Source organism: Plectropomus leopardus, chromosome 6 (assembly GCF_008729295.1).
Source record: "Plectropomus leopardus isolate mb chromosome 6, YSFRI_Pleo_2.0, whole genome shotgun sequence".
NCBI lineage: Eukaryota > Metazoa > Chordata > Actinopteri > Perciformes > Serranidae > Plectropomus > Plectropomus leopardus.
In genome coordinates this window covers 26,248,794-26,274,726 of record NC_056468.1, presented here as the reverse complement: position 1 = coordinate 26,274,726, position 25,933 = coordinate 26,248,794, and the positions used below count along the sequence as shown (strand labels likewise).

General features: G+C 40.1%; 1 protein-coding gene across 1 annotated transcript in view; it reads right to left on the bottom strand.

Annotated features, from left to right (window-relative positions):
- gpat2 (glycerol-3-phosphate acyltransferase 2, mitochondrial) overlaps positions 1-25,933 on the bottom strand; it is a 149,827-nt gene that overhangs the window by 7,979 nt on the left and 115,915 nt on the right. Inside the window, exons 11-21 of the mRNA XM_042488786.1 lie at positions 23,777-23,876; positions 18,717-18,896; positions 16,971-17,069; positions 15,235-15,317; positions 10,466-10,596; positions 10,198-10,268; positions 9,776-9,936; positions 9,524-9,627; positions 5,379-5,563; positions 4,736-4,813; positions 3,823-3,951 (exon numbers count right to left, since the gene is read on the bottom strand). Coding sequence (XP_042344720.1) covers positions 3,823-3,951; positions 4,736-4,813; positions 5,379-5,563; positions 9,524-9,627; positions 9,776-9,936; positions 10,198-10,268; positions 10,466-10,596; positions 15,235-15,317; positions 16,971-17,069; positions 18,717-18,896; positions 23,777-23,876 — 1,321 coding nt within the window. The remainder of the gene's footprint in view (positions 1-3,822; positions 3,952-4,735; positions 4,814-5,378; positions 5,564-9,523; positions 9,628-9,775; positions 9,937-10,197; positions 10,269-10,465; positions 10,597-15,234; positions 15,318-16,970; positions 17,070-18,716; positions 18,897-23,776; positions 23,877-25,933) is intronic.

Here is a 25,933-nt window from a genome sequence, read left to right as displayed (position 1 = left end):
CCAGCTCAATACTCTTTTGTGTTTGTGGTAGCGGCACAGTTGGTGGGCAAAACAAAAATGTGGAAGTACACACTGTAGATCCATGAATGTGTTTGTGTAGTTGGAGCAACAGCCGGAGAGCCAGTAAAACTCTGATGACATTAAATACGTCATCAGGCAAAATTTCACTTGCTCTCGCTGTGGGGTGAGAAGGGATATCTGGGCACTGGTTAGATGGAGGGAAGTCTACCACACCTCATCTACACATACTACCCACATTGTTTTGATACAAAGCTGGTTGAAAAAGCCTCCATGTCAGCCTGGCTTCATCTGAATCGGTGTATATGTCTAATAAGTAAACATAATTGACAGAAACAAAGAGATGTTTAAAAGAGTTAAGGTCACAAAAATACAGTGAAGTTTATCATTTAACTGCAGATTATATATTTAAATTCATCTACATCCTTGCCACCTGAGGAAATATATTGCTCTTTAGCTTGCACAAAAATGAACAACTCAATATACACAAACACAATAAATAAGTAATAAAAAAATGTAAGTGCCTTTGGAAAAACAAAGTTCTACATGTAGAATGAACAAAATTAAGCTTTTAAAGCTCAGGTGTTTGGGGGATAAATCTCTAAACTTTGAGTCTACACAACACCAGGCTTTTCCTTGAGAATTGTTTATTATAGTAATTTAACTTGGATTACTGCCAGCGTGCTCTGTGAGAACACCTGAAGTGAATTTAGGCAGGCTAACTGATAACAGCCTGCAGAGGAAGTGGCGAGGGAATTTTTATTTATTTATTTATTTTTGGTACAGAGGTGTTTCTGTCCTTGTTCAGCACCTGAGCTGAGGGCAGCGGAGCAGAGGTACCAGGAGAAGAAGAGCGAGAACACTGGATGATGAAAGTTAAAAGTTTAGAGTAGAGGAGGAAAGCTGTACAAACAGAGATGAGGCTCTTCCTCAGTGGACGAAGCTGAAATCAGAGAGAGGACTCTACTCCAGTGTGGGGGTGGTGGTAGTGGTTTTACTAGGCTAGTAAGTCAACTTCCCTGCGGCACAGGTCGGCACAAGAACTTATTTGGATGTGTTTTGTATAGTTTACTGCAGCAACAGTGTTTCTTAAATTTTCAGTGTTAACAATGGCTGTCTTCCAAAAAAGCAAGGAATATGACACTGTGCGTGAAGGTGAAGTACAAAAGCAGCAATACTGCAAGCTCTCAAAAAATGTGAGAAGATGCAATGTTTCAACCTTCAGAGTTTTTGGACCCGACTGCTAGCTCATATTGTTTTTTGGGCATATTCAGAACTACAATACTCACATAAAAAAAGGTCTTTCAGTTTGTCAAATTTCAGGTTCACCAGAAACGTTCTATCAACTGAGGCAGCTAAGATATTTCTCCATTCAATGGTTATCTCCCACATCATCTATTGTCTGATAAGTTGGTCAAACACACACATTACAGCCTTAAAATCACTGGAATCATCATACAAACAAGCACTTAAAACTTTAGACAAGAAGCCACTTAGTTTTCATCATTGCCATATTCTCAAGAAATATAACCTTAATTTTAAGAAATGGTTTATTGAGAACCAACAATAAGCCTCATGTAACAAACAATTTATACATTTTCTCCTATTTTTGCTTATATCCACAGTTTATTCTTACTTTGTTAGTACCCACTGATTTTTGAGATTTACCACTGTTTTCTTATTTTTGGTTCTCTCTTAGGTGAGGGAAAATTTTACCTGTGGTTGCGAGCACTCTTACCAAGGTGAGTATTTTAATATCATGCCACTTTCCACTTCCACTCTAATACACTTAAGAGGTCATATCTCCAGTCTTGTCCATGTGCCAGAGTCCTTGCACACGGCACAAAACCTTTTTAGTGTTCAGGGGACGTTACCTACGCTAACAGATGACTTATGATTGAGTGGGATTCAGCATTCAGCATGCCTGGGTAGGAACAGATTTAGATGGTTAAGAACATTTGGTGCATCTGGAGTTGACCTCTCTTGTATTTTAGGCCCAATGTCAGCACTGACTCCAGCCTAATTTTACCTAAATTTAAATTGACTGTGCTCACACTGTACCTGCATAATCTGCTATTTGAATTTTATCAACTAATTTTGTCAAGTTGTGTTGTATATTCTTAATTTGTACAAGTTTGACTATGTTATGTAGCTTTTTTATTATTGAAGGATGCCTATTAACATCAGGCAAGGGACTACCGATGAAAACGAGCTCCTCATCTAACATGGTTGGATTTACATTTGTTTAAATGTGGATCAATGTATCATTGTCCCTCCTTAAATAAATAAATTACAAATTTGTATCCAGATTGATTTTGGGAAGCCTGAAAAAAAAAGAAAAACAAAAAAACGAAAAACACACAAAATGCGATTTTTGCAAACCTGATCCAAACCACATTTTAAAGTGATATAAAAGATAATTCAAATCTGATCTCTACAGATGTGTCTCAGTGTGGCAGTTATCAAATACTAGTAACTTCATGTGCCTTTGAAAAACAAACCCATTTTATCCACCTTGCTCTCAAACTTGTGCCAAACTGTGCAATACATAGTTGGAGTTTTTACCCACATCCTCCAATGCCACCAAACTAAACTCCTTTTCATGGGTAATTGAAATGCTGGTCTTTTCTCACTATTTTGTCATGAATGTTGAATCTGAACTCCGCACGTACAACTCAACAGTTGAGAAGGAAGCAAGATGTCTCACTTCTTAGCTTATTATCTATACGTCCATAATTCTTTTTTACCACTTGCTCAATCGGGCATGTGGACTGCTGGATTTACTAGCCTGATTTTACTTACAACTGGGCGATCATTATTAATGAGCCCTGAATATGCATTTAAAAATTTCGAAAAAAAAAGTGGTTTATCCATAACCTGTGTTTTTATGTTGCTGTGCTTTGATTGTTGCTCTCTCTTGGTGCAGTTTAAGGCTCACATGTATTGACTCTTAAAGGTTGCTATTAGTATTTTTTTCAGCCTGGGCCCTATTTTCTTATGTTTTTGTGTCTAAGTGACTAATGGAGACAACAATTTTTGAAATTGGTCCACAATTTAGTGAGAGTGCTGCAGCTGTGAAAGAGTGTAAAAACTCAGGGTAATATGACTTTAACATCATAAAATAAATTTCATTTAAAGACAGAAACAAAATAAACTTACAGAAATGTCTCGGTTCATCTTTTCACTGTTCAAACAATCACCAACTCTGGTTTAGTTGACAAGCATTTTTAGCAGACATTAAGTGATGGTGTATACAGTGTACAATGCAACCAAGTGCTTACATTGCAGCGTTACTGCTCTCTCGCTAAATACTGAACCAATTTAAAAAACTGTTGAGTCACCCATGAGTCACTTGGACACAAAAACATGGGAAAATAGGGTCCAAGTTGCAAAATACCCGAGCCCACCTTCAATGCATCTGAAAGTCACTTTGCAGTGTTTCTGAGTGATGCTCCTGCATTTTGAGTGCTGGCTGTTTGGTCCCTCTGGAAGTTGGAAAGCTTCTTTGTGCTGCTTTGAAAAATCACATGTATCACTCATGACAGTCAGGCATCTTTTAAAGAGGACACATGCTGCTAATTGGCATTCAAGTTACGTGACTCAACTGTGTAGATGCTTTTGTAATGGAGATTTAGTTACTTCAAAGTTCTTTTTCATGTGGTGTTTCTGGTATTTTTGTACAAACCCTGTAGGCAGGCGTGTTTTGTAGGTGGGGCGGCATGAGCAGTTTTCCCTTCATATAACCCCTGGTGCTTTTTTAAAGACGCGAAGAAGCCGGAAGGGTTGAGCATTGCTCATCTGTACCTTGTAGGAGCGCAGGTCCTGCTCCTCCACGTCACAGTCAGAGTCACTGTGATAAGGGTCGTCAGAGGTGGCCCAGGTCAGAGTGCCCTCTCTCTTCCAGAAATCACAGATGGGAACATCTCTGGGAATCTACACAGGATGGAGAGAAAACAGCTTATCTCAATTAATCAACTCCCAATATTTGCACATGCAAACTCCAGGGCTGAAAAATGAAGACAACACAGAGATGCAAACAAAAAAGTAGTTCCACTAGTGGCCACTTGAGACTGGCTCTAGAAGTGAGTCAGTCCTGCTACGTCCATTGTCTTCACAGTCTGGTCAAACCCCATAGACCCCGTGTTAAAATGCCCAACTTTACAGCAGAAATAAACCTGTTTACAGCCATTAACAGACTTCAAAATGGTAGTCCACAAACCGATGTCATCCATAATTTTTACAGTCTATGATTTGCATAGCAAAAGTGGATAAAAAAAAGCACAGAAATTTTGATTTCTTTCTCTTCAATTTTCTAAGAAATTGGTTAGAATTTGCACTAAATTTAGATGGAAACTCAACTATAATAATAATAAATATAATAAAGTTTATTTATAAAGCACTTATCAAAACAAACGTTACAAAGTGCTGTACACTTAAAAATCACAAACAGAAAACAGAAAAAAATGTTAGAAAAAAGAAATACAGCACAGAAGAAAGACTAATTTTTAAGTTATTTATTTATGAATGTATATTGTGCACCACAGGGGGGGCTCCAATGTTTTTGTATGAAGTTCCTCTTCAAATACCTGACGTGTGTGATATCTGAGGATAAAGTGCCATCCAGATCCTTTAGGTTTTAGAATAATGACATAAAGTGGAGGCAACGTACGGCATTTAATAGTAAGCTTTTTGGATAAAATCTTTAAATTTATCTTACTTCTTCCATGATCAGGATGCCACAGCGTACCAGACTGTCAACTGCATCCAGAGCGCAACTCTGGGACGACTGACAAGGCTGAAGAGAGAGAGAGAGAGAGAGAGAGAGAGAGAGAGAGAGAGAGAGAGAAAAGAAGGTCTGTGGTGAATAAAGGTTAGAGGCACAAACAGCTTCAGCACATCACACCTCTATGCAGTTCAAGGGGAGACAGCTGCCAGAGAGCATGAGGTGTGTAGTAGAGACTTAGCAGAGATCAGAGGAGAACGAAAGATGGCCGGCAGGAAGAGGAGACCAGGAGCGATATTTTTTGTTGAGGAATGGGGTGAGAAACATGGCTGCAAGCAGAGCAGAAGAGACAAGAAAGAGCAGCTGCCGAAAATGAAAGCTGAGCAAACAGAGAAAGGAATAATATTTCTGGCTCAGATTTGGAGCCCTTTAAAGTCAGTGTGATAGCGCACATACGTACACAACCACACACAAATACACACAGATACACACACACGCGCACAATTCAAAACCTCTCTCTGCCTGAGATAGAGGCAGCAGAGCAGGATGAATGGCTGTTCAGCTCCATTAAACATCCATTGAATGAGACACACTGGGTGCGTGTGTGTGCGTGTGTGTGATATGAATTCATACTCACTGGCATGAAGCCTGGAGGCAGGAGATGGCAGAGCTGCAGGGCCCTCTCCGTCAGCTCAGACTGGCAGAGCACCACATCAAAGTCCATGTCACCATTGACCTGCTCTCCGTCCATGCCGCCACTCCTCACCCTGCTGCTGACCCCGCTGCTGACCACCTCGCACAGCATGGCCGACACCGCACACGCTAAACACAAACACACACATGAACATTTGATCATGTGCTCTAACTCTTCATGCACACTGTGAGAAATCCTGTGTTTGATATTATCCACGGTAAGCAGGTTTGTGTTTATCTGAGCAAAACATTTCCAAATGTTCCTGTTTGTCTGAAATGCAGTTGATGAGATTTCGCTGATAAGTAGGATTGAGGATTCCCGCCATTTAAACAAGTTTTAACTTTTTATTTACACTTTTTATCCCAATTATCCTGCTTTCATGTGCTGGTGGGAAAGTCTTGACATCTGAATTGTTCGTGTCCCTAAACCGCGGATACTCCTCTTGCTTTGCTTGGGACCCACTTCTGCAAAATGACAGGATGCCAGGGGCCAGTCGCAGCAGCCCCATATATGTTAGGATTTTAGGACACTTCTCAGATTCTGGGACATTTCTAGGATTTTAGGATATTAGGGGATTAGCTAAGACCTCTGTCGGGGGGGTTTGGGGGATCCTCCACCGGCAGTTTTTTTTTTAAATAAACAAGCTCTATTTTGATACAGTTTTATGTACTCTGGCACCTCATCTAAACTTAAAGTACAAAAACAATTCCCAGTGTGAACCGCTTTGTTTTTATTATGATTTAGACAATGGTTAGGGGGTCACCCGGCATGCTACTGGGGGCCAGATTTGGCCCACAGGCTGTAAGTTGAGTATCACTGCCCTAAACACTGAATACACACCATTATGGAGGCTGGAGATTTGAGTTAAAGGGCCCTATTTAAACGATCGACACCGCAAGGTCTAAAGTGCATGTCAGGCATGTCCAACTGACTTTTGTTAGTTAAATGGCACATAATCTGGGCACAAAGTATGTGCAAGAGGCAAAAAGGTTACACTTAGTCCCTTAATAAACCATGGCTGTGTTTTGGGCCAGGTGTACCTGCACCTGGTGCATTGTTATTTAAATTGTGGATTCAGCAAATTAAAGAAGCCAGTGATTTTTTGCGGAAGAAAACAGATTTACTCGTGTGTGAAGTGAAAGCATGCGAGTAGACCATCTACGGCAGCAGCGAGAATCCACAAAAGTTCCCTCAAGTAAAGCAGTGAGGGAGGAGGGAGGAGGGAGCGTGTCTTTGTCTTGTGGCATCATTAGAATGGTCACACAATTCAGGAAGGGATATAATGATGTCAGGAGACGGCGAAAACGCTCAATGTGTGTGCCAAGGAAGCGGCAGCTTCTGAGGCTGAAAAATGAAGCCAATCCTTGAGTGCCAAAAACTGCAGTTCCTCTAATGGCCCCTTAAGGCTGGCGTTAAACTGAGTCAACCCCCACAGACCCCCATGTTAAAATGCCCAACTTTACAGCAAAAATAAAAAAGTTTACAGTCTGGTACAAAAAACAGTTGTGGTTTCTTTAACAATTGTCTCCCTTCTTGAAAACTGTACGGGGGATGACGCTTTGAGTGACAGGATGTGTGTGAGGTGTCGCTACAGTCTGTGAGCCAGATCCACCCCGTGCTCCTCCAGCCACTTATGTCCTCAAAACCCAAGACAGCAACAGCCAAAATGCAGAACACGAGGATTCAGAACAGGAGTCCACAAACAAATGGATGACGTCACGGTAGCTACCCGCATTATTTCATACAGTAACAAGCAGAGTGAACCTGCTGATGTAAGAGCATCTTATTATCAGAATAATGTGCCCTTTAAAAAGCAGGAAACTACTTCACCATTCTGACTTCAGACCAGGTTTTTGTTCCTAAATGTTGCAACTGCTTTCTTCTGTCTTGAAATAGTGATGTGGCAATAATGTGCCTGAACACACCTTAGTTTAAGACCTACATGTCCATCGGCACACAGATGGGCGCTTGGCTGTGAAAACGTCAACTGAGTCAGTCTACATGCAAATACGGTTGAGCTGCACTGTGTGTAACTTTGCACTGAGTGTAGGATAGGGTCATTAAAGTCCTTAAATCAGTCCACAGAACTGCTACAATATTATCAGTCAAGCACTTAAGAACAATTTTGAGGTACTTGTACTTTAATCATGTGTTCCCATTTTTTTTTTAAAGATATTTTTTAGGTGTTTTTGCCTTTAATTGATAGAACAGCACAAGTGTGAATGGGGGAGAGAGAGAGGGAGTGACATGCAGCAAAGGCCCAAAGCCGGAATCGAACACACGGCTGCTGTGGCGAGGACACAGCCTCTACACATGGGGCGCCTGCTCCATTCACCGAGCCACCAGGCGCCCCATGTGTTCCCATTTTCTGCGACTTTATACTTCTACCCCAAGCCAATTCAGAGGAAAATAAGTTTCACTTTTCACTCTTTTACATTTTATAAATGAAGTTTCTTGTTACTTTGCAGATTGAAATTAATAATACAAAATATATAAATTATACATTATTACTGGTTAAGGTCTGACTTTATTGATCCCCAGGGGAGAAAACATCACAAGCAAGTAATTAATCAAAATCAAAATAATTTCACATTCACAAGCTGCAACATTTAAGAGATGAAGACATTAATTCATCACTAATTATAATCCAAAAGTATAACTTGCATCAGCTTGAGATTGATCATTCTGCATAATCAATACTATTTTGTTACTTCAAGTATATTTTGATGCAAATAGTTTTGTACTGAGTAAAATGCTGAATGCAGGAGTTTTTACTTGTGACAGAGTATTTCTACATTGTTGTACTACTACTTTAGTAAAAGATCTGAGTACTTCTTCCACCACTGGATATTACACAGTAAAATATCATTACCTAAGTATAGCTGATTTGTCCTATTTTTAGCGCATAAGGTTGGCATCAATGAATTAATTTACAATACACAAAGGCTTTCAGCAGTACAAAGCCCACTGCCCACCTGCTCCACTTCCTATAAAACCAAAACAAGTCATGCAGGAATAATGAATCATGCAGGCCAAGTAGCTTCCTGTACTTAAAACACCACATTATTTTTAACCCCATTAACAATACTAAAACAGGGCTACCGTATCTATGGCTTCACCCTAGTCTGCCTGTGCGCATGATATGCAGAAACAAAACATTATATTTTACAGCTCTTGGCCCAAGGATAAGCTGATATAACGCTTTTCACCATTAGATGATTACCATATATTACTCATACATTTTATGCTGTTTCCAATCCTATCGCCACACAAGAACTAACTCTAATTTCTACTATACTGCAAACCCGGGGATTGTGCTCAATGACAATGTCAATAAAAGACATGACAAGAGAGAACAAGCTTTAAACTTATGAAAGATGTTGACAAAAACAGACACTGTAACCTGCAGAAGGCCTGGATTTTGGTAAATCTGTGTCTTCCAGTTGAATTGTGGTCCCATACCGTCCCGCTGCCTAACTCACTTATTACAGGTGCAGCATTTAATGTATCATTTCTACATGTCACACATTTTGACACAACTGGAAGTCGAGCAACTTGCAATACGTGACCCAGCAGTGGAAGAGTTTATTGGTTCAGTGCAGTAAAGAGCATTCTGGTAGTTGTAGGTATCGTACAGCTTGAGCTAAAGCCCATTTTTTCTGGTCGTGTAGCAACAATTTCAAAGTATTTCCATCTTTCTGCTGAACAGACAGCCCTGTTTTACCAAAGACCATCTTTCCAACAGTGAACTACCTCTTTAAGAGCTGCACTGCCACTGATGAGCTGCTTCTTTTCTTTTCTTTTTCTTTATGTTTAGTGGTAAAAAAATCTGCTGCTGCATGTACAGTGTCCTGACACTGCTCAGAGCTTAGCATGCCTTAAAATGCTCAGAATATTAAGTACTTAAACTTTAAAAATGTCATGTTTCGAACTGATTTTCCATACTGACATGCCAACAGTTGGAGCCATAGCCAAGGCCTCCCACGAAAAATAAGGAGCCGGTGGAACACAGGGTCTCAAGATGATATTTAGGCATTTTTTAAAAAAAAAGTTTTGTACACAAAATACATGCATGAGAAGTCACTCACCACCAACAGCTTCCAAAATAAAGGTGTGTGTGACAATCCGAGCCTGCAGGGTGAGGTGAAGCGTGGCAGCAAGAGATGGACGTGGCACAATAAAAGGGTCTTTCCTAAAAGTTTGGAGACATGGACCAAAAGGAGGACAGTAATGGAGACAGAGGCTTCACTGAAAGGGAAATTGGATTTTTGATAAGAAACACATTTGCTGTACAGCTTTTATCAGTGTTGTTTTTCTTTGTTGACAGACAGAAAACAAACCTAGACGGCCCTGCAGCTATGATGAGGTGAGGGGCGAGCAGAGAGAGGGAGTAGCGTAAAACTTCCTCTAAACTTCCCGCGAAACCGACGTCTTTGTTCCTGAACAAGAGCTCCTCGGTGAGCCAGGCCACATCCCGGCACAGGGCAGAAGAGCTCACACCCTGCAGAGGAGAAGGACGGAGAAGTTCCGTTCCAAAATGAGATGTGAGCATTAACCATCTGGTGACGTCAGTTAGAGACTGGTGGGTATGACTCACAAAATCACAGTCACCCTCTAATAAGCTTGCAGGAAAATCATTTCACTTTATGAGCCTCTCAGAGTATTGATGGATCCTTTGAGGGGCAGGGACGGATTTTAACTTCCACAGCACCGAGGGGAAAAAATTCTCAGCAAACACACCAACACATGATGATGCATGTACCTTGCGGTGTCTGTACAGCAAAAGACTGGACACCAGACTGGTGGACATTGCAGCCGTGCAGGAAGTTGTAGCTTAAAATAGAGAAAACAAACAAACAAACAAAGACACACACGCATGCGCGCACACGCACGCACGCACGCGCACACACACACACACACACACACACACACACACTCAGAGATAAAGTGAAACAATTTGCATACCATTAAAACAAAAGCTTATAAAGATTTGTTTATGATGCAGCAGGGGCACATAATCTTGGACCTACAGAAGATGAGGTGGAGGATGATGGCGATGCTGAGGGATCTCTCCGGATGAGTTGGCTCTTTGAGTTCAGATGCATAATGAGAAGCAGGCAGGAGCCACGACATCCTCCTCTGCCCAAACACACTTTCCATTCTTGAGTAAATAAAGGGAGATAAGAAAAGAAAGATGTCAGAGAATGAACGATGAAGTCAAATCCCACTTTTGATACTACTTATGGTCAGCATTTTTTCTGCAATGCAATATTTACATTCAGTGCTATTGTTTACTGTGACCTCACTTCACACCATATCAGAGCTGTGCAAGTTACTGCTGATGCAAACCAAACATCCTTTACAGCTTTACACTGGGGGTGGTCTTTATTGTGAAGACGCCACAGGAAACAAAATGTATTTGTGGTTAGCACTAACCACAGTTGTTTAGCAAAAATGAAGCAAAACATTAGGCTGCTCCATTAAGTCAAAGATGCAAATCATCATTTGGAGACTTCTCAGTCAACTAAAATTGTTTAAAGTCAAGTGGCCGTTTTTTTCCCCCTTTCCAGTCAGTGTACTGTGTACTTTTGGAAATGTTTTGGAGTGAGCATTCTTTACTTTCATGTTGCTCTTTGGTGCAAACTGCTACAGACCATGCAGTGACCAATAAGAGGAGAGGCGGTGCACCGTAAGGAAATGAGATAACATTATCTTCAGCTTAGGAATTCACAGCAAAACGATACAATCTCTGGCTTTTGTTTGATAAAGGATTCTTTATTGTCATTCCAGCCTTGCAAATACATAAGACGAACAAAATGAAGTACTTAGGTCTAATGAACATTAAACAATACACATTATAATAAAAAAACACTGAGTTGCCAAATAAGTAAATGAATAAACAGGTAAGTAGTGCAATGTGCAGTCAACAGTAGAATCACAAAATCTTAAAAAGCGAGAAATATCAAAATGCACTGAGGAATATGAAAACATAAAATATAATGTCTAGTGTCATCAAAAAATGTTGTTGAACTTATTGATCAGTTGTTCGCACATTTAGCTTGTCTACTATATTACATGAATGCTGCTGTCCTGCTGAACCCCTATCAAACTTTAAACTTCATATGAAAAATCTATCAAACAAATGGTCAAATATTCATATTGAAAATCTGATTCAAATGGCATTATTCTGAGTGGGGTACAGCCAAAACATGGTCATTTTAGTCTCAAATATTGCTGGGAGTAATGAAAAGAGAGAGCAGCCACAGTGAGGCGTTAGATGAAGAGCTGCAGGCGACAGGTTGCACACCTCCAACTTCTCAGCAAGGAACTGAGTTATAATTAAATAGAAGTATGTGCACGCTGCGTGTTTGCTGTATTAAACCACACATGCTGATGCCACAGTAATCACAGATGTCACAAAACCAACCAGGGCTGAAATCTGGAGGATTACAACTTTAAAGAAGGATAACAGTCTGTAATCTTGGAGAAAAAAACTCTCAGGGGTGTAAATAAAGACAGCGCAGGCTTCAGGTTGCATTAGTGCCTGTGGAGTGGCGATCCCACAGAGAAAGGGGGCCCTCCAACCATGCACTAGGCAAAGAACAGGCCCTTGTAACTGATTTAGATTGCAACCTCGGATAAATGCCTGTGTTTAGAGAAGAACAGATTTGCTATCTATGCCCTCGAAAAGCCAAACCTATCTCAATCATGGTTTTTAGTTTTGTTTTGTGATGAAGTCATTAGCAATTTACATCAAATATGTGTGCATAAACTATATAAACTTCAAAGCTATAAATAAACTTAAAAAAAGTGCACTTAAGAGAGTGCAGGTCTTTACCAGGCGGCCATGTTCAAGCTGCGAGGCAGCTGCTAGGGCTGATTGCGGCCGCTCTGGACAGTCAAGATGGTAGTGAAGGTAACAAAAATGGGAATTAATTCATTCCGAATTATGCCTAACTTTGGTGTTTGAATCAAAATGAAGACAACGTTTTCTCTGGATGTCTGTTTTAGAGCCATGACAAAGATCAAAATGTGGCCCACAACAGTCAGTAAGGCTTGTTGTTGTTAGCCAAGATGATTTCCAGAAATGCCTTTGCTCTATGATATTACTGTATGATTGTATGCAGAATTTAGTCAGCAGTCAATGACAGTACACAACAGTCAGCAAAGCAGGCATTTTCACAAATTGTGAATCATCCCAAACACAAGGGATCCTTGAGCATTTAGATATGAACACAAAATATGAGCCTGATTGGTCTTGTAGCTTGCACTGTTGACTGCAGACTGAGAAACACACCCACATGCATGTGCGCACACACACGCGACCAAACGCATTATCACCTACAATTTTTTTTCTTTGGTTTTTTGTCACATATGATTTGTAGTGATGACTGCTAGATACTATATGGTAAGCTGACCTGCACTTGTATAGCGCTTTTTTAGTCATTTTTGACCACTTATAGAGCTTTCACACTACGAGTCACATTCACCCATTCTCACTCACACCATTCATACACTGGTGACTGAGGCTACCGTACAAGGCGCCACCTGCTACTCAGTTTTTATACACTGACACGGACTCACACACTCATGAAACAGCCATAAGGAGTCATTTTTTGAATGGGGAAGCCAGGGACTGAACCGAATATTTTACGATTAAAGGACAACCCCCATTACCTCTCAGCCACAATATGTGTCGCTGTAGTGAGAAGTCAAGTCTCTACCTGATGATGTGGCGAGACCAGACGTTATATCAACTTTAGGCACAGGATTTGTAAAGACTGACAGCTCACCACAACTGCAAGCCAAGTGAGTAGCAGTTAGAAAAGACAAGAGAGAAAATGAGACTGTAGTAAGCAAGTAACTCAATCATCTATAAAATCCAACACATTGTTGGTAAAATACATATATATATTTAAATACACCTAATCATATGTGTTTGCTTCATTATTACTTTTACTATTAATTAGCGTGCACTGGGGCCTGTCATAGCTACTTTACGCCACTTGACCCACTGCTGGCCATAAGTCATCAGAATGTGTTGCAGTAAATTAGATTCATTGTCAGTAGAGTTGCACAACAAATCAAGTAGTAATCAAGTAGTCAGTATTATTTGCTTCAGCTGAAAAAATGGAAAGGCTTCATTTAATTATATTACATGGACATTTCTGTTATGATCAATTCCCTGTTTATATAACATTCGTGGGTAAGGAGATGGAAAATGAGCTGTAATTCCAATAAAGTCTTAATGGCCATAATGAGAGTTCAGTGGATGAGTTAACACCATAATTCAGGGAAATAAAAGGAACACGTAAGTGAGGGTAAAATAACACTGTAGACTCAGGCACTTTAGGTGCATACAAGCGTATAAAACAGCAGCTACATTGCTCAAAAATGGAGGTGTGTGCGATACATTTTATGAGCTGCTTATCTGGGGCTCCGCTGGAGAGATATGAGTGTGTTATTTATGCGTCCTAGCTGTGTGGTTGTGTGTGTGTGAGGGAGATATACAGTCGTGTATCAGAGAGAGTGTCGTATCTTGGCTCTGTCAGTACACAAGTCCCACAGACAGTAACAGTGTTCATCTCAAACAAAGAATAGATAAACCGTGAGTTTGTGCTCCTCTGTAAAATAACTGATTGTATATGAGGACTTTTAATTTTAATTATGAAAGTCCTCACATTTGCTACATGCTTATACACATGAACAAAACTAGATATACAGCCACGTGATTTTATGCCTCAGCACCAGCCAAGTAGCACAGTACAGTTTACATCCATGTCCGTGAAAACATGAATGAGTCACAAACATCTTTCCCACAGCAGCACAGAGGATCTCTACAATCAGCAGTGTTAAGGTGGGCACTAAAGGTGGCCAAAAACACATTTTATAAGGTCACTGTGACCTTGACCTTTGACCACCAAACTCTTATCAGTTCAGACTCCACTTGAACGTTAGTGCCAGATTTGATTCCTTCAAGATTTTCTTGGGATTTTGCATTCACAAGAATTAGGCAGACAAGGTCACAGGGACCTTGATCACCAAATACTAATCAGTTCATCATTGAGTCCAAATGAGTGTGTGTGTCAGATTTAAACAAATTCCCTTGAGGTGTTCTTGAGAGATATCGCAATCACAAGAATGTGCTGGAAAGACATATGGACCAAAACACAGAGCGTCTTTTTTATGGCTCCGGCCTCGGCTATCGCCGGTGCAGAGGCATAAAAAAGCATCTTCAAAAGCTGAGATTTTAGTTTCCACACAGTGTGCTAGGATGGTATTGTTAAGTACAGGATGTTAATGAAGTAGACACACACAAAGAGCTAAAACTGCTCACATGCTGATAACAATCCAATCTAACTATCACTCTCTACCTCTACTCATCTATCATTTCCCATTTATTTCACTCTTGCTGTTCTTTTTTTTCCAAGCATCCCGCTTTCTCCAAAGAATTAAACATGGGAAGGGAGAAGCCACTTTGCTCGTCAGAAGCCAAGCAGAGATTGAGCGAGGATGTTATTTTCTTTCTGTTATCTTTTTCACTGGCAGACTGTGTAATGTTGATGGTAATTGGACCGACTCTAAGAGGATGAAAACTCTCATCAGAGCTTGCATCGTGTCTGTGCCAGATCCAAGGTTTAGAGGAAAGTTTATCATCAAAGTTTAAGAGAAAGTAACTTTTCAATTTCACAGATGTTAGATAAGACACAATCCAAATCCGTGCCCCATTGTGGTTTGTTCACGTACAGTATAAACACTCAGTCGTGCATGAAGGTGTGCACACAGGTGGTTTGATTACCTGTTGTTGAGGATAACAGGCAGCAACAGGTCCTGCAGAGGGAGCCATTCATCTACTCTGCACCTCCCTGACTCACACAGCTCCTACACACATAAACACACATACACTCTCATAGAGCTGCACAGTAGAATCTCTAAATCATTCAGCAATGGTGCTCTGCTAAACCAAGGGTAGAAAATTAGACAAAGTTTTCATCCAAACATTTAATTATTATTGCCGCAGCCTGTTCTTCTGTTACTAATACTATGTGACAACCTTCAGTTTCACTAAGCTGCCAGTTTATTGGGTACACCTATTCAACAGTCCTGCAATAAATGGCATTGATATAATGCTCTCATGTTTGAGAGATCTGCTGATTCAACTTTATGGTCACTTTGGAAGCTGCAGTTTGTGGGTTCTCTTTAACTATATTACATTTTATTCAGATGTCTTTCTGTTCCTAGACAGTATAACTATGCTGCACAACCGGGTGCAAATGCTGGCTCTGTTAAAACAAATTTTGGCCAATGACAAAGCTCCCGAATTGATCTTAATTGATGTATTGATTCAATGATCAATGTTTCAATATCACTGACGCAATGTGAAAACATCGATCCATATCTTCATTTTTAGGATACACCATGATCTTAAAATTTAGTGTCATAGTCAAACAGTGCCAGACAGATAAAAGCAAGCAATCAAGAAAAAAGACAGCACTCCCCTTATATTTCTGAGAAAATGATGTGAAATAATGTCCAGAAAAGTGTTTTTGCAGAAGATTATAATGTCACAGTGAAGTGGACCTTTGACGTCATGGATATATAATTTCATCACTTCATCATTTTATCCTGTTAGACATTTGTGGGATATCCTGTCATAATTAGTGTATGAATTCTTATGAGTTATGGTCTAAAACATGTTTCTTTAGGTCACAGTAACTTTGACCATGAAAAATCAATCAATCAATTCATTGTTGAGTCCAGGTGAACATTTGTGCCAAATTTTAAAAAATTCCCTCAAGGCATTCTTGAGATACCGCTAACACAAGAATGGGACGGACAACCCATAAACATAATGCCTCCAGCCAAGGCTGCTGTCGGTGCAGAGGGATAATAATTGAGATTGAGCATTAACCCCTGTAATGTGAGCGCAGCCTTACGCCAGGTTCACACTCGACGCGGAAGCTCCCCGATATGTTAATCATCGTGCAGCCGCCCTTCAGCAGTCGCCTGGCAGTTCACACCAGGAGCGCATTTCTCTGTGCTGGTCAGCAGTGATTGTCCTTTTCTACTCCTTTCTAATCACACAGCTCTGTCCCTGCTTGATTGTGTGTCTCTGGCTGTGTCTGAATGTGTGTGTGCATCTCTGTGTGCGTGTCTGTCTGTGTGTGTCTGCCTCTGTCTCTCTCTCTCTCTCTGTGTTTAGGCACAACTGACATAATTGGTATCATATCTAATATATACTTTATATCATCATAATAGAGTATTTAATGTGTTTTCCTTCCAAAATTGCCAGGGACAGAAAAAATAGACCAGAACTATTGCTGAAGCTATTACTGCAGATCGAGAGCCTTCAGCGGAGTGATTGCTCAACATGGGCGCCAAGAGGAAGCGGGCAGCGCTCTATGGAAAATCTGCACACTTGGCGGCGCTTCAGCATCCAGTGTGAATGCAGCGTCAGTCTATAACCTGACTTTCGGAACCGCCTCTGTAAATAATCAGCTGCTCTTTTCATGATATGCTCTTTCTGTTGTGTACCTTGAGAGAAAAGGGCTGAGCGATGTCGATCCTCACACATCCTTCTGGTTTCCTCCAGTGTAGAGCCCACAGCCACCGCAACACTGAGCTTAAACCAACCTGTGAGGATATGTAATACACACAGACAAACACACACACACACACACACACACACACACACACACAATCATAAGAGTGGTACATACGGAGAGCTGGCGACAGTATCATAATGAGGCCATGCCTTTAGAAGGGACACTACATCAGCGATACCACTAATGAGCAGATCTAGGATGAGCACTATGATAAACAGTCAGTCTGAGAGTGGACTAGAACTGAGTGTTCAGTACTGTCTGTGCACTGTGGGTGAATGACAGAACAAAATGATGAGGCGAGGACCTTATTATGCCAAATTAACTGAAAGCAACACCCACTCTCCAGTATCGTCTCAAAGTGCAGATAACAGAGGGCAAGACTAATGGAGACTAATAACAATCGCACCTGCTTTGAAAAAAATGAAATGCAAACCCCAACTAATCAACCAGCGCTGGCTAGTGAGGAATGAGAGAGCAAAGTTGTGAAACAAGACTCTCAAAGCTGAACTCGGGATCATCACTGGCTATTTTGTTTTCCCACTGAACCAAGAGATTGACACTGTGGCACCTCTCAGGCAAAATCGAGACAACTGCGTTATCCACAGAGTTATTCAAAGCCATAGTTATGTCAAAAATACAGATAGCGCAACAAGTTTTGGAACCACAGTTCCCATTAGAGCTGCAACAATTAGTTGATGAAGTGATTGGCAGAAAAATAACCAAATAATCAATTAATAAATAATACTACTAATAATAATAAAGTAACTTTTCAGGCAAAAATGGTGGAAAAAGCTGCTGTCATTTTCTGTAATTTGGAGAGTCCCTGCTTTTCTCTGTTTTATATCATATTAAACAGAATATTTTGGGGTTTTGGATTGACAAAACAAGACATTTAAAGACACTGTCGAGGACTTTGAGAAACCTGGAAGACATTTTTTTCACTATTTTCTCTCATGTTATGGAACAAACAATCAATTAATAAATTAATAAACAAATGATCAGCAGACTAATCAATATTAAAAACAATCATAAGTTACAGCCCTAGTTCCCATATTAATTTGGGAGATGTAAACAGAAAGTATACTGTTGCCATAGATTCAGTGAGTTACGCTGTGGGCTATAGCTTGAGCCCTGATGTTTTTTTTTAGCCTACATTTGTTTACACTTTAGCAGACTGGAGTCCTTATAAGTAAAGTGAATTAGTGATTAGCATTTCCTGTTTGCAATGTACCCATGGATGTACAGAAAGCTATCGCTGGATTACATTGATGAGAGAGAGGCCTCTTTCCTTAATGTCTAAGGAGAATTATGGATGCTCATTAGAGACACACATCAGAGATACTGAGATCCTCTGGAAGTGGAAGTGACACTGAGTCTAGAAATATGTGCATAATGTCTGTGTGTTGAGATTTAACTGAATTATGTCTTGAACTTTGATGGGAATTGTGGCAGTTGTTGTTTTACAGACTCTGCTGCAGCTCCAACTGCTGAATGTGTTGATAATCAGCCCAAACTACAATAACCAACTTGTTTTAAAAACACTGCTGTGCATCTGCCCCTTTCACCCCACTCTTAACCCCTACATTAGACCCGACCCATTCTCTGGCTCCTGAGGACATTAGAGATGGTGTTAGAGATGTTTGTCTGTGTGTGTGTGTGTTTATACAACATCCACCTGTGTGTTGGCCATGGGCAGACAGTCATAGGAGATGCCCACAGGGACCAGACTGACATCGGGGACAGATCCCTCTTTGATGAGTTGTCTGATGCGAGCCAGCCACTGGCCACCTCGGCCAGACTCTGCTGACACACCGACACTTATCGCCTGGCCCTCATGTAGCAGCTCACGTACCAACTGAGCAGGGAGGGAAGAGGAAGATGGCAGAGACAAAGGTCTGAAAGTCTTGGCAGTGGGGGAGCAATTAACATAAAATGCCTGTCATGCATTTTTAAAATATACATAAGCACAATAGCGATGCAGACCTCGGAGGGAATACAAAGAGGCAAGGCAACAGAGCGAGGAGGGCAGCTGAGGGAGGAGAAGTCAAAATGCATGGAGCAGGCAGGATAAAGAGCAGAAATAAAAAGGCACTGTGGGGACACTTCATGACATTCAGACATACTTCCCTCGCCCCAAGTACTGTTCTCACCTTACAGACACGGAAAATTCAATTACCATTGAACGGAAGCTGAGCAGGCCTACACTCAATAAACAATAAAGGTCTATTAACATTGAAATACAACCAATAAACAAGCCTGCTTTCACACACACACACACACACACACACACACACACACACACACACACACACACACACACACACACACACACACACACACACACACACACACACACACACACACACACACACACACACACACACACACAGCCAATATGCTTAGTCACATGAACTGTCAGTGAAAAAAATCCCCACAAACTACTTGCTGTGTCACTCATAAACAACTTGCTTATATTCCACTGAGGCTGTAGTCTTGGAAATTAATGCCAGGCTGAGCTGTTTTATTGAGCTGTATAGCACAATATACATCTTCATAAAGCCAGTAACTCCTCTAAATTAAACAGGCAAAATGAAACAAAGCAGCAAAGAGCTCCCATGCTGGATTCAAAGACAGGAAGATGATGAGCAGGTGTTGATCAATGATAAAAATCAGTGGTTGAATGTAACAAAGTACATTTACTCAAGTACTGTAGTTACTTTTTTAATTTTAAGTGGGGCTGTATGAGATACTTATGTATAGTCAGTGTGTTACATACAATAGCTGGCAGTCAGCGGGCTCCTGGTTTGCAGAAACAGATGGGAAGCCACCCCGCAGCTCAGCATTACCATGCTGTATAGACTGGTTGATATCAAACGTGTTTAAAACACCTACCTAAAAAATACAATATCCGTCTAAGTGGATGCTGTATTGAGAGTGTTTTCAACTGGAAGTTTAGTTTCAGTCAGATCACGTAACAGATGCTAACAGCACTTTCTGAGCCAACATGCTGACCGGCAGCAGATGAGAAATGTAGTGCCGAAGGACAGGCTGTGTGATGGCGGGGTAAAACAGGGAAAACACTCCAAATACAGCGTCCACCTAGACTGATTTTGCTTTTTTCAGGTAGGCCCTTTTTAAAGTGGCTACAATAGGTTTTAAAATCAACCGCTGTGGGGTGCTCGCCCCGTCTGTTTCTATAAACTGGGAGCGCGCCAACCACCAGCTACTGTACATGACTGACTTTACAAAATAATCTTATACAGCCAGACTTCAAAAATCCAGAACCATCCTGTTAAGTACAAATTTCAGGTACTTGTACTTTACTTGAGTATTTGCTTTTCATGTCACTTTATACTTTTACCTCACTACATTGCAGAGGGAAATAGTACTATTGTCCTTTTCACAAATTAAGATTTTTTTGAAATAATTTTGAGTTTTTTTGGGGGGTTTGTTCTATTTATTTATCACTTTATTTTTTTTCTTCATTTTTGATAATTTAAAGTTAAGGGTGTCATACTTTTTAATTTTTTTTTTAGTTTTTTTTATTTTATTTTTTTTATTTAATATTTAGATTTAGATTTTTCTGCACTGGGTACTTTTACTTTTAATACTTAAAGTATATTTTCCTGATTGGATTTACTTACTTTTTTACTTACTTACAATCTTACTTACAATTAAGTGGCATTTTAAATTGAGGACTTTTACTTGTAACAGTGTGAGTATTTTCACAGGGTGGTATTAGTACTTTAAGTTAAGTAATGGATCTGAATACTTCATCCACCACTGACAAAAATCAAGTAAATAGGGACTCCAGATTAGAGAACGAAAACAAAGAGGGTACTAGAGAAAAGTATGATAGATGGAAGAGAAGAGAGGGAGGAGGGAGCCATGAATACAGACCACATCAATTTCCAAAATAAGGCCAAAAAATACAAATTACCATCTCATAAAAATAGAAACAACCTGCTCAGACCTGCCAAGCTAACACAATCAAACTAACCACCATTCTTCTTGTTTCTCCGCCCTCTCCTCATTGCTTTGTCACTCTAGCCAACTCCAAAGCTGCAATCTCTGTGGCAATACTCAAGCCCCTTGGTAATTTCGAGAATGAATAGAGAGTGGGATGAGGCCGGGGAATGAGGGAGAAGAGGGAAAAGACAGGTTGTATTCTGATTGAGGAGCTGACCGTAATAACACTCCACAGTGGAGTGCGATGGAAAGTGTGTCTGTCTGTGTGTGAGTATGAATTGAACCGTATGCACAAACGCTAAACAGCCAAATTACAAGGACAGGTATCTTTTGCTTACCCTGCAATTTCATATAATTACCTGCTGTCTAAAAGGTTTTTTCAGCAAAATGCATTAGCAACGAGTTTTCTGATTCATGGCCCTGTGCTTTGTTCCCATCGACGAGTAAACAGACTGTTTGTGGGTTCACAAATGCAGCTAATGAGGAACTGCTCCAACTGTCAGGCTGGAGAGGTCTGAACCAACAGGGTATTTTTAATGGTTGGAGACTCTCAGGGAAGGGTGCATGAAACCTGAATGAGCTTCCTACTGTTGAAGGGGGCATTTGCATATGTGAAAACAGTTGTTAAAAGTCTTCGATGGCTAAAAAGTGTGGGAGTTATTGTGCTTAACTTAAGTAATGCAATTTAAGTATACTTAAATCTAAAACTGAAAGTCTGTCTCTGGGCGGTTGTTGGTCGAAAAACGTGGGCGTCCCTGAGTACAAGCTCTGACCGAGGTAAAAGGACTACTTCACTCACAAAATGGTAATTTGTATTTCAATTATTCACCCCATGTCAAGTTGAATTTGTAAAGAAAACTTTGTTTTACTCGCACGCCTCCCAGGTGAACATGGAATACGAAAACGAAGAAAATTCTTGACGAATTGAAGTAAAAGGGGGTCTACATTTAAAACAGCAAAACTATGTTGACACATCTGTTTACAAACTCTCATGCAAGTCATGCAGTATAATCCAAGTCTCATTTATCTGGTCATATGCTCTGAACTTCCGAAACATATACATTTGCTCATACAGTCTCAGGCACGAACGAGTCGCATGTGCGTTTTAACTCTGCTTATTAAATACACAAGCAGAGCTCAAATGCACATGCTTACTCGGCCACGCTACTCGTATGAGGAAGTATTTCGAATTGTAAAGTTTTAGCAAAAATCAGGTGTTTGGGAAGTACTGAGCATACGACTGGATAAATGAGACTTGGATATTCCTGCTTGAGTTGAGTGCTGCGTCCGGATTGCGGGTCGTGGTTGTGCTGATACTGTGGTCCTGCCTGATGCCTACTACTACTGCCATTATTATTAGTCATAACTCCACTATTATTACACACTTATGATTATTATTGTCACATACATACACTATTATATATGCTTGAAATATACATAATATACATATCACAACCTACATTTATTAATATTTATAATTTTCTATTAGTTACTGTTGTTATTGTTGCTTTGCATCTCTTCCTCCCTCTCTATTCTTCTTTTCTATCGGTTTTCTGCATGTCCTGAAAGAGGGATCCCACCTCAGTTGCTCTTTCAAAGGTTTCTACAGTTTTGTTTTCTTGTTAAAGAATTATTTTTGTGGAGTTTTTCTTTATCTGCTGTGAGGGACAGAGGGATGTCGTATGGTGTAAAGCCTCTGAGGCTAATTATAATATGTGATAATGGGCTTTGTAAAAAGATGTTATATATATAGTTTTGTTGTTGTAAAATGTGGCCAACTGATATAAAAACATACAAAATGTATTTTGTGGGTAAAGTGTTTTTTTAATGGCTACATTTGCCTCACTGATGACTCCAACAGCATCTTCAGTTGACAAATAAATAAATAAATAAATAAATTTTAGGTTTTTAGCCAGACTACTGACATTGCTCTATTTGCTGTGATAATTCTGTGGTAATTATCCAAAGGGTTAATCCCACTGCACTGAGTTTGGTGATCCTCTGACCTTTTCATCTAGCGCCATCATGAAGTTGACATTAGTGGTTTTGAGTGAAATACTTGAACAACTATTGAATACATTGCCGTAATTATTTATACAGTCATTTCATGGTCCACTCAGGATAACTTGAAATGACTTTGAACCTCATGACAAGTCATTTAGCTTTTAATTTGTCAAAAACTTTAGTTGATAACTGAATACCTGCACTTTCATCGCATTTCAACATACATTTCAAGACATTTAGCTTAACATAGTAAAGATAATTTAGTTTAGTGTATTTGCACATATGTATAGAAAAGACAGAAACTGAAACGTTTAAAGATTGTGCAGGAGAGGTTAGAAGCTAAGAATGGCTTATGGGGATACCTCCCCTTTTAAATAACTAGATAAGTAGATGTTGACTGTAGTGACGGAGGTAAGTTGTTCCATAGAGATGGTCCTCTGTATTTCAATGAATAATGATTAAGGGAATAATAAACCTGCAAGCATCTGCATTTTTGCCTTCTGAGGTTAGTATTCAGCTCATGGCGCTGTTGTGCCTAAGTACAGCCTTTCAGAGCCGCTATCACAGCCGTCAGCTCTTAATCTTGTTGAAAGAATGATGACTTCTTGTCTTGACCCCAGTGAAGAGCAAACTTTTGTGTTTGGGTGTTCGACTCTGACTCAGAAGTTTATCATTATCTCAAAACTCATAAAGCTACAAGCACCATCAATATTGTCACATCCTGCCTTATCTTAAAAGCATGAAAACACATGTCAGACTTACGGAGGTCATGACAGGAGCGTACAGACTGTTGTTCTCAGCATCCTGCTCTGTCAGTGCAGAGGGTGGCAGGACGATCACGCCTACTTTCTGCAGGATTGATCTACAGGATAAATAGAGGAAGCTGTATCTCAGACATTTTTGATTTAATAATGTAAGCAAGCAGGCAGAGTTTATTTACTACACAGCAACTTGCACAGACGCCAGAACAAAGTGCTTCACAGTCAAAGAAATAAAATCAAATAAATGAAACGAAGGAAAACACCAGATAAAATATACAAAGGGAACAGACGTAAGATGAGTTAAAACATAAGAAACCACATGCTGCCTAAAAACCCAACAGATGGGTTTTTAGCTGCCTCTTATAAATGTCTACAGAGTCCAAACACCTTAAGTGTAATGGGAGACTATTCCAAACCTTCGGGGCTGATGACTGGAAAGCACAAACTCCCCGAGTCTTATATTGTGTCTCGTGTACACTAAGAAAACCGTGGTTAGAGGACCTAAAAGCACGGCTTGTGATGTCGGGGTGCAGAAGGCCCATGATACACTGTAAAGGCTGGCCATGTAGGGCTCGATGAGTTAGCACCAACATTATAAAATGAACAGAAAGCAAGTGCAGAGAAGTTAATAAGGCTGTATGAGACCATCTGTCGGATTGAGCCTTGTAGCAGCATTTTGGGGGATTTGTTAACGCTGTGAGGAAGATTTATAAATGCTGAAGAATAGCACGGATCCAATTCTTAACAATGTATCTGGTGCATGGTTGTGGCGAGGATCAAAACAAACAGAACACTGGCACTCACAGATAAATTTTTGTATTTATGTGGGTGAAACAAACAAAAACGAACGCGTTTCAGCTACAAAGCCACTGTAAGTGTCAACATGTCCTAACGACAATGGCTTTGTAGCTGACGTGCGCTGGCTTTTGTTTGCTTTGCCCACATTAAATAGGAAAACATATCTGTGAGCGCCGGTGTTGTGTTCGTTAGGTAGATCTTTTAAGGCAGCTAAAAAAAGAATTACAGTTAGGGGGAGTCACCACAATTTTAACATTTGTCAACAAATGGAAACATTTGTCTCCCTCTTTTTCTAAGAGATTTTTTCATCTTTTTTCGATAGAGAAAACAAAACAAGAGGATTTTAACCAAAAGTCGACACAGTCAGTTGTTACGAAGTAATCGCCTGTGATGCTGAAACAATGTGAGTTCCACAGCTAAGAAATGGCATTAAAGAAAAAGTTTTCTTGGCTAATAAACATCAAGCAACAGTCTCTACATTGATTTCACACCAAGAGCGTGATCAGATAATATATAAGACATAATGGTATCATTAAAATTTTCCAGATGCAGCCGCTGGCACATTTGTATCCTTCCTTGATTGCAAATACACTGATACACCGACAGAGTTGGCCAGTTGATTGAAGTTGTAAAAATTCTATACGACCCTTATTTGATTTAGAATATAATTGAATATCATCTGTCTAAACACAGAGTGGATGCTTTTCAGGAAGGCCTGTGTGTACAGCGCATTGACCCCTGACTGGTCTTCGAGGAAACACCCAGAGTCACTAAGATTAAAAGTCTATGCTATAGCCTCGAACTCCATTTATATTTGCACGTTTTTTTGAAAGACAACTGACGTACAAGTTGCACCTGAATAACATCACATACACAAGTTAAGTAATGGAGCTTTGCTCAAAAATCTGGACAGTTAAAAACGTAACACATGCTACAAATGAGCCGCTGGATGCACCTGTGCTTTGGCGCCCCTTACAGACCAAAATTAGCATACATGACATGTGAAAACTATGCTAACTTTTGGAGAACAGATGCATGCAGAAAGCCGTGGGGATTTGAGCTCCACAACATACAAATTCACATTCGAAAATTATCACTGGGAAGAATCCTGTTGATATTTCTCAGATGTTTACTGCTGCTCTGGCCACATGTTGGCATCATGACGTCATGATGACATTTTGCACATGTTCACTGTGTCAATAAAAAAAAAGTCAATATCTGCGGATACTGATGAACTACTGATTCAATCGTGCATCCTTACGTTTATGTTACAGGAAAAAATGTGCGTGTTACAACTAACATATCACATTTAAGGCCACTCTCCTCTGGTCCAAACGTGTTGAGATTAAAAAAAATATAT